This window comes from Sprattus sprattus (assembly GCF_963457725.1).
Source record: "Sprattus sprattus genome assembly, chromosome: 16".
In the NCBI taxonomy this organism is placed as follows: Eukaryota; Metazoa; Chordata; class Actinopteri; order Clupeiformes; family Clupeidae; genus Sprattus; species Sprattus sprattus.
In genome coordinates this window covers 1,978,957-1,988,956 of record NC_137914.1, presented here as the reverse complement: position 1 = coordinate 1,988,956, position 10,000 = coordinate 1,978,957, and the positions used below count along the sequence as shown (strand labels likewise).

At 44.0% G+C, this 10,000-nt stretch overlaps 1 protein-coding gene across 1 annotated transcript in view; it reads left to right on the top strand.

The window, feature by feature from the left end:
* Positions 1 to 10,000, top strand: part of kif1ab (kinesin family member 1Ab) — a gene marked incomplete at both ends in the record, with an annotated part of 64,921 nt that overhangs the window by 44,821 nt on the left and 10,100 nt on the right. Inside the window, 2 exons of the mRNA XM_080854457.1 lie at positions 8,277 to 8,300; positions 9,924 to 10,000. The exon at positions 9,924 to 10,000 is cut by the window's right edge and continues 38 nt beyond it. Of these exons, the coding sequence (XP_080710583.1) occupies positions 8,277 to 8,300; positions 9,924 to 10,000 (101 nt within the window). The remainder of the gene's footprint in view (positions 1 to 8,276; positions 8,301 to 9,923) is intronic.

Sequence of the window (10,000 nt, the reverse complement as noted above, 5' to 3'; positions counted from 1 at the left end):
CTTAAAAACATGAAAATCGGCATTGTTTAGGACACGATTACGAACAAATGCTTGAAAATTATGGAAAATGGAAAACTGGGCTAAAAAGACCAACTTGTCTGCTTTTCTAGGATAGCTTTGACATTTTCAAAAAATCAAGTTGAAGTGCTAGGGTAACACCAAAACAATAATGTGTTTTAGGCTTGTCAAAAAACCCAATTTTTGCCCAACTTTGAAGCGCTGTAAGTACGAAGATGGTGATTTTTTCCCCTTCAAATTTGGACCACATAAGTATGATTATAAGTGCTATCAAATGCATGTTTGCAAACTTTGGCTTCTTCTTTGGTTTTCACGTGATTGTCCTTTGAAGTAGGTCAGTTTTTACGTTTGACGAAAAATATGATTTTGAGCCATTTTTAAGATAGGCTACAATATATGACAAAAGTAGAACAGTGATCTTATTCAACTTTATATCAGAGGCAGCCCAATGCATTGTCTATCAAATGAATGTTTGTAAAGGTTGGTGTCTTGTTTCGTTGCTGTGTGCTTATCCCTTAAAGTAGGCCATATTTAGCTCTTTCGTTGCTGCATAGCAATAACAAAATATTGTTGCATGTATGGCGTATCTAAAGGGACACCCTTTAGATACGCCATACATGCAACAATATTTTATTATTACAAATTAATGTTTTAAAGACACTGGTAAGAGGTGGTGCTTCAATCATCTTTAATCAACTTTGTTGCAGTGCCAATACAATATGCAATGACATTGTTACAAGTGGAAATTGTGTATATTTTACAGAGATACAAAGGCATCTGCCCTCATGTGCCAGAACCTTTGAACAGCATTTCTACTAAGCACCTCCACACATGATGTCTATTTGGAACAAGGGCAGAAACTCAAGTATTCTTGAATTTTTGCCACAAAGGCAGATTTGCGTCGTCGATCAGTTATGGAGGGTACATCCACATCAAAGTGCTCACAAATTGATCTGAGAAGTGCAATACCAAAACCGTCCCCCCTCTTTGCCAAGTCACAAAGATTATATGTGTCGTACACAACAGGATGGCATAGCTGGACTTCATTCATAATTTCCTCCTGTATGCGACTGTTGGTGGATTCTATTACAGCAGAGTCTTGTTGGTCATCTTCAGCATCTGCTGGAGTTTTACGACGTTTAGCTGCCAGTCGTGAGAAATAGCTTGATACTTGCTGACCCTCTTGAGAAACTCTTGTACCTGGAATAGCCTTTGGCCTTGTGTATCACGTGCATGCCTCATCTCTTTGGACACAGTAAGTGGGTCGGACTTCTTCCCAGTAGCTTCTCCTAGCCGGAACCGCTTATCAAGGTACTCTTTATGCTTGCAACTAAACCTAACATGCTTCTTTGGGTTGCGCAGTGCCCATCCTTGCTGTGGGCAGGGAGTTGTCCTATTTGCTTCCACAGATGGCTCCATGTGTGGCACTTCTGATGGACCTTGCTCAAGCTTTTCTGCATACTTCAACTTTGCCTTGTCCAGTAAAGTCTCTCTTTCAAGATGGCGTTTATGTTTTCCCAGAGCTACATGAGCCTCCAGCCCTTTGCACGTTTGGTAGACTTTTACACAGCTATCTTCTGGGCATGGGAAAATGCTACCAAGACTTGGTTGCTCAGTCAGTCGACTAGCCGCTCCTCCATCAGAATCCGACTCTACTCCCTGCTGAACTTGCACCTTCCTCTGCCTAGACTTGATAGGTCGAAATGCACATCCAGGATTAGACGGCTGACTGACGATCTTCAGCATCCGTGGCTCTACGGCAGGCAATCCTGGCCAAGGGATAAGATTACCTTCTCCAATATTATATGCCCGCCAAACACGGAGACCTGCCTCACTGAACTCAAAATTATTCAGTTTGGTGATGTCGTCCAGTTTTATGGACATCACTGCAAGAGTTGCATCCACTTCACACAGGAAGACTTTTACACCCGGAATTCCACCACACGACTCTGCAGCAGTCTTGAACTCCTCGGCCGTCTCTACATTATGGCCCTCATTGATCCAGGTCTTGATGTGGGATTTCACAGTTGCGGCCTGCCTGTCACAGGACCCTTTCCCCCCTTGTGGCTCACAATAGTCTACTATTTTGATGGTGACACCTGCTGTTCCATTGATGTGTTTTGCTGCTTGAAATATTAGTGTGTTGTGGTAACATCCGGCATTGTCACTTCGGATGTATATGGACTGGAGAGTTGGAAGCTCTTTCTTCAATTGTTGTACTGTGTGCTGCAAGATGGAGACTACTGAATTGATATCCTGGGTACATGTCTGGAATAGGTGGATGAAGGTTTCCACTTCGATGGACGTGTCGCCTTTCCGGAGTGCCACTGTGATATGCCATGGAATGCCTCGTTTCCCAAACCAGTCTGTCTGGCTTTCTCTGTACTTCCTTGGCCGGAACTTCATGGCCCAGTCCAGGACAAGAAGCACACTTGTATCATCTAGGTTATCCAGTAGGACATGCCATGCTGAAATGATGAAAATGATGATTCATTTCACTATCTATATCAATGTTGTACAAGGCGTAAACCTCAACTAAGCTTTAATCTGATTCAGCCTACCAGTTAGCTTGCAAACATAACCTACACACAATATCCAAGGTGAAATGATGAAATGAAGATGATGAAATATATACAAACATGAATAATTATACAAGAAAGATGAAACAGTATATACAAATGATGACATTAATATATACATATGATGACTATATGGCTCTGCCATGAATGAGACTCTGCCCCTTTAAGCCGTGCTGCGTTACCGTGAACATTCCATTCCCTCTGTTACAATGGTAAGACTTTGATATGAACTGAGTGACAAAACAGGGATATAGGAATGCTACAGTTGATGATGACTGATAATATAAACAGATATTAGCTAAACTGGAATTGACAATACTAAACACCACAAACTGTATTATGGAAACAGTACAGTATATATATACAGTACATGACAATGACAGTGAATGATGACACAGAGATTACATGATTAACATCTACGATCTACTATTAACATAAAATAGACTCGATATATAACTCATATAACAATGACACACTCACTTTGTAAGTGACGCACAGGATGAATGATGATAGCGAATCTCTCTGGCTGATAATGAATACTCCCAACACACAAAATGACGATGATAATAGTGCTTTCCTCCAGCTTCTCTGTTGACCCACAGCTGGCCAGAGGTGGGTCAGGCTTATATAGGAGGAGAGGGGGGGATGAAGGGAGCCACAAAAACCGGGCCAATGGCTGTCAGGGCATGAGCTGTGCATGTGCACCCCATGGAACCCTGGGATCAACCGATTGGCTGACCTCTCTATGGTCCCCAGGTCCTGTAAGTGGCCTGCTCGATGGGGGGCACAGCCAGAATGTCACACCTAGGTGCGAACTACTTTCCTAAGCCTTAAACAGCCCAAAATGTAATTTCTACCAAAATGTCCAAAATGTGGCCTACTTTTAGGGACAAGTACACGGCAACGAAACAAGACACCAACCTTTACAAACATTAATTTGATAGACAATACATTGGGCTGCCTCTGACATAAAATTGAATCAGATCACTGTTCTACTTTTGTCATATATTGAACCTTAAACATGGCTCAAAATCATATTTTTCGTCAAACGTAAAAACTGACCTACTTCGAAGGACAATCATGTGACAACCAAAGAAGAAGCCAAAGTTTGCAAACATCCATTTGATAGCACTTATAATCATACATGTGTGGTCCAAATTTGAATGGAAAAAAATCACCATCTTCGTACTTACAGTGCTTCAAAGTTGGGCAAAAATTGGGTTTTTTGACGAGCCTAAAACACTCTGTTGTTTTGAGGTTGCCCTAGCACTTCAAAATGATTTTTTGAAAATATCAAAGGTATCCTTGAAAAGCAGACAAGTTGGTCTTTTTAGCCCAGTTTTCCATTTTCCATAATGTTCAAGCATTTGTTCGTAATCTTGTCCTAAAAAATGCAGATTTTCATGTTTTTGAAACGGGAAAATGGCCCTTAAACTTGTTTGGCCTGTTACCAGCACAACGAACGGTGTTGAGCCGAAAAAAAGTTATTTTGAGGGGTTGTGGGTCAAGTACTATCACTGTGTTAAATTTTAGCCAAATCTATTTTTGACCCCTGCCAACATTGCTTGATCCTTACAGACACTTGCTCTTAAGAGTTTCATGGTAGTTTTTTCTAATATTTGTATTTTCGGGCTGGTGATGCTTTTGGTTGGAAATATGTCTCACTTCAGTCCTGAGTTGTTTACACTCTTTGTCAAACCATTTTTCCTCAGTTTTGTTCTTTGCTCGATTTCTGTTAGGCTTCTGCATGCCTGCTGCATTCGCTGCCTTCAGAAATATTTTGTTTAGTTCATTTGTGGCTTCATTAATACCAGTTTTGCTAATCTCAAAATACTTTGAGTTGTAGTATGCAATGCATTGTTTTAATTTGGAGGAATTTAGGGCATTTAAAAAGTTTTCTGGGCTGTCTTGAGTCCATCTATATGTCCCTTTGAGACGGAATAGCTTGCTGGATTCTGTTTTGAGCTGCTGTGTGATTTTGAGAAAGATATTAGTTTGGTTATGATCTGATAGTGGAGATTGCCGCCTGACAGTGAATGCTCTGAAGGAGTTGGGGTCCATGTCAGTAATTGCATAGTCAACTACACTAGCTCCAAGAGCTGAACAATACGTGAACCTCCCTAAAGAGTCCCCTCTGATCCTGCCATTAAGCATATACAAACCTAAGGCTCGACAGAGGTGCACTAACTCTTTGCCATTTTTATTTACTGTACGGTCAAGGCTGTTTCTCTGGGGGAGGTTTGGTGTAAGGTAGAGGTTGTTTTGACCAAACACATGGTTGTTACCGTGAGGGTCTATATGATCTTCTTCGCACCCAGTCCTAGCATTTAGGTCCCCACATATCATCACATTTCCCTGGGCCTGGAAATGGCTGATGTCTGTGTAGAGGTTGCTCATGTATTCCTCCTCAAAGTAGGGAGATTCTATTGGTGGGATGTATATGGCACATATGTATAAATCATTTGTTGATATGCCAGTGCTCTTTTTTAATTTTAGCCAACAATGTGATTTCCCTATTTGGATGATGGAAAGGTGGTTAGTAAGGTTTTCCTTGTACCACACCAAAATTCCTCCAGAGTTTCTGCCATGACGTATGCCATTGAGTTTGAGTGAGGGGATTACAATTTCATTGTATCCCTTGGGACAGTGTGTGGGTGTCTCTGTGCAACACCATGTTTCAGTAAGGATAAGAATATCCACATTTTCAATATATTTCAAAAACTCAGGTTGAGTACTCTTAATACCGAACGTAGAGGAGTAGAGTCCTTGTATGTTCCAACAACTAACATTAAATGAATTCATACTTTTACAAAATGGACAAATTCAATGGGACAGATTAAAGAAGTAATTAGAAGGGGGGGGGGGGGGGGATGTGCATTACTTGCCACCCAGAAGTTTGCTGCACAGCAGGTGAAGTATATTTTTAATTTCCTCCAGTTCTGTGGGTTTGTTAGTGGTTAGGCCTGCTGGTTGGGCTGCTGCAGCTGCATAGCTCTGAGGCCTTTCCTTCAGGGGGGGCTTTCTCGCAGGGGGGGTGCTGGGCTTCTTATTGGTGGTATGCAGCTGTGTTGTTGTCCTTGGACTGGTGGTAGAGTGGAGGGCTGCTGGTCTGTCCTCTCCAACGCGTTGAACCACAGGGATGGGTGGGAGTTGTTGTTGATGCCGTGGCGGTGCACGGATGGTGGTGTTGTTGGGGTTGCGGGCCAGAGCACAGTCTTTGAGGGACTTTGCAAACGTTCCTATCCTGTCCTTGTGTAGGTGGATCCCGTCATACATATCCCTCAGGCTGATGGTGGAATGGTGTGCCATATGCACATTAGGCAGGGTTGCGCATCCTCTGTAGACGTCCGCATTTATGCCATTGATGATATGAGGTGGTGTGTCGTATCTTGGCAGTAGGGTTGAGACAACAACGCGGGCATCAGGGAACATGTTACTGGCCTTTTCCGCTGTGTTGCACAGGGCCTCAGCAGTGGCCCTGTGTAGATGGTGTATGTCATTGGTGCCAGTGTGAATGATGATTACCTGTGGGTTTCCCAGAGTCTTTCTTTCCAGCAGCTGTAATGCCTGCTTGGTTGTGCTGCAGTGTTTGAGGAGAACTTGGTGTTGTGGAAACAGTCTCTCAAGGTCCAGAAATTTCCTATTTGAGTCCATCAGTAGGACTACCTGTGGACGCTCATCTGCTGTTCTCCTTGGTAGGGCTGTTGGGTGGGGTGACTGGCTGTGAGATGATGGTGTAGCTTTGGGGGGAGCTGGTCTACTTGTAAGTTGTGTCACTGGAGTAATTCTATCTGCTGGTGTTTTGACAGATGTACTTAGGTCACGGCAGTTTGTATGGGTGCAGCATGGAGGTAGTGTACAGGCCTGTAGGTTATCTAATTGTTCTTTCAGCCCCTGCAGTTGTGTCGTGAAAGATATTTCTCTGCTGCCGGCATGTTTTTCTAAGTTGCTTATATGTTGCCTTAGTTCTTTGTTTTCGTCGGATACCTCCTTTAAATTATTTGTAAAAGTAGTGGTGATTGTGCTGATGTCAGCTTTTAGTTGTTGGACCTCGTGTCTAAGTTGCTGCACTAAGTTGCTGTTGCTTGTGTCATGGAGTCTGGCCTGTATCTGCTCCCTGAACTCAGTGAAGTCCAGCTCCAGTAGGGCCAAGCTGTTCCTCAGCTGCCTGTCATGAGAAGGGGAAGGGGGAGGGGGAGGGGCTGCTGCAGGTAGAGTGGGCTGTGTGTGAGAAGGGGAAGGGGGAGGGGTTGCTGTGGGCAGAGGGGGCTCCTTGTCTGTGTGGTCTACAACTGCACCTTTCTTCTTAACCACCTGTGTTTTCATGTTGGGGAACTTTTCCTCAAAACATATCAAGCTAGCCTCATTACCTTGCAGTAGTACTGTCCCTTTGGTGGTATAGTATGTTATTGTGAGAACAGCATTATCTGTGTCCAAGCTGTCATCACTGCATATGATGATCCTTCCACCACGGCCAATCCCCTCTCTCACTGTAAACTTGTATTCATTGTATATGGCTTCTTTCCATTCAGGTATACAATTTGTGTGAAAGATCAGGTTATTTTTTACTCTCTTGCCCTTGATGCAGATATAGTCACAGAAAAGAGTGTCAGGATTTTCTTTGAGAAGTTTTTCTCTGTACTTCCCTCTTGCAGTAGCAGATTTGCAACTGGTGGGAAACTCCACCTCTCTGCTCTGCCCTAGTATGGTTGCCATGGTAGCCAGATGTTACAATGTTGCAATTTCCAACCGCTCTTCTGCACTCTGCCGTAGCAGGAGAAAATTCTCTCTATGCTAGCTAGTTAATAATCTTTCTGATTAGATCTGTTCTCAACACTTTGTAGTGTGTATTTCAACACCCAGTCCTTGCTTTCGAGTTGACTATCAGGTAGAGATGACTGTGCCTACCTTGCTGGTGGTTGGGTTGTTAGTGGCATGCCCTTAGAAATTGGTTCATTGAGGCTCTTTTGATCTTTGTTGTAGCTGAGGTTGTTTGCTAACTTCTGCTGTTGGGGTTGCTGCTGTCCAATTGTAGTATAGTCCTTTAGGGTAGTCCAAGCTTATTTTCGTGTTTTGTTGTCTCTTCTTCGGCGAATATGACTTATATCCTCAGGCAATATCTTCTCCTAGTTTTCATAAGTAATTATTTAAAACTTTCTTCTAAAAATCTGTCCATTTTTTGTCCAAATATTTAAAAAGTTTAGGAGCTCATTTTAGTTGTGGCTCTTCGGAACTCTCTCTCTCTCTCTCTCTCTCACACGCACACGCACACGCACACGCACACACACACGCACACGCACGCACACACACCCACACACACACACACACACGCACACGCACACAACCACACACACACAAAGCCTCAAACTCAAGTGCATGTACAAACACGTATCCTCACCGCAGGATACAATCGGTCAGCTTACAAATGAGAGTTCTGTGACTACATAGACTAATAAAGACAGACATACACAATCTCATCACAATGGACACACACACACACACACACTCAAAACATATTTATGATTATATCTCCAACACACCAACACACGCCTACACCAGCACTGCACACCTACATAAACACAGACACACACACACACTTACTGAATGCAGTGTGTGGTTGCCTGTTTGTCCTGCCGCTGAACCTCACTGCCTCTCCTGCTTTCTTCTCTACTCCTGCAGAGTGTCACTGGGGATTGACCATAGGTACACTTCCTCCCCTTTCCTCCCTATCCTCCTCTCTACCCCCCCCCTCTCTTCTTCTTTCTACCTCTCCACCTCCCCGCCCCCCCCCCCCTCTTCTCCTCTCCATCCCCCCCTTCTCTCTCTCTCTCTCTCTAGGTACACTTCCTCCCCTTTCCTCCCTATCCTCCTCTAATGCTCCTGCTTCTTCTCCTTCTACTCCTCTCCTCTCCTCTCCTCCTCTCCCCTCCTCTCTTCTCCTCTCGCCTCTCCTCTCCAGTCCTCCCCTCTACTCCTCTCTCTTCTCCCCTCCCCTCCTCTCATCTCCCGTCCTCCCCTCTACTCCCCTCTCTTCTCCTCTCCTCTCCTCTCCAGTCCTCTCCTCTCCTCCCCTCCCCTCCTCTCATCTCCCGTCCTCCCCTCTACTCCTCTCTCTTCTCCTCTCCTCCCTTTACACCTCCTCCTCTCCCCTTTCTTCTCTTTATCCTTCTCTTCTCCTTTTATCCTTCTCCACCCCTCCTCTCATATCTCCCCTGTTCTGCTCCTCCTTCTCCTTCTCCACACCTCCTCTCCTATCATCTTTTTACTTCTCTCTAATCCTGCTCTTTTCCTCTCCTCCCTCTATACCTCCTCCCCTCCCCTCTCTTCTCCTCCTCTCTTCTCTTTCCATCCTTCTTCTCTCCTTTCTCATTCTTACTCTCCTTCTCCTCTCCTCCCCTCCCCTCTCTTCTCCTCCTCTCTTCTCTTTACATCCTTCCCCTCTCCTCTCTCATTCTTTCTCACCTCCTCCTCTCCTCCTCTATCCTCTCTCACCCTGCAATTCCCCTCTCTTCTCCTTTCCTTTCCTCCTCCTCCTCCTTGTCCACTGATATGCCTCGGCTGTGTATGTACATGTGTGTGTATGTACATGTGTGTGTGTTTGCATGTGTGTGTGTGTGTGTGTCTGTGTGTGTGTCTGTGTGTGTCTGTGTGATATGCCTTGGCTGTGTATGTACATGTGTGTGTGTGTTTGCATGTGTGAGTATATGTGTGTTTTTGTATTCCTACGCATGTAACTTGCATGTTTTATGTCATCGCTTGCCGAATTGGATGGTGATGGCTTTTCTTCATGGTGTAATTAAGTCATGTTTAGAGTGGTACACTCTAGTACAGTGATGGGTCGCGTGCAGAATGCAGTCTCTCTCCATCTATCTCTCTCTCTCTCTCTCTCTCTCTCTCTCTCTCTCTCTCACTCACACACACACACACACACACAGTGAAGTCCCCTTTTTCTCTAAGGTATTTGCATGTACAAGCGTGAGACGACAAGCTCTTTGCTCATCATGGAAGGATCTTCAAGTGGATGTTGTTGTTTATGCATTCTTTATTTTTGGCAACATCATTTTGAGTGTTGTTCTGTCCTAATGTTTTTGTGTGGACACAATGCATTTGTTTTTGTGAATGTTTTTTTCTGTGTTGATCTTCCTATATGTGTTGTTATTGTTTATGCTTATATGTGTTATTATTGTTTATGCTTTTATGTGTTGTTATTGTTTATGCTTATATGTGTTGTTATTGTTTATGCTTATATGTTTTGTAGGATGTTTTTTCCCTGTGTTGATGTGTGTGTGTGTGTGTGTGTGTGTGTGTGTGTGTTGTCACCTGCAGGACGTTCTATCGTTTTGAGGCAGCATGGGACAGCTCCATGCACAACTCCCTCCTCCTTAACCGTGTGACTCCCTATG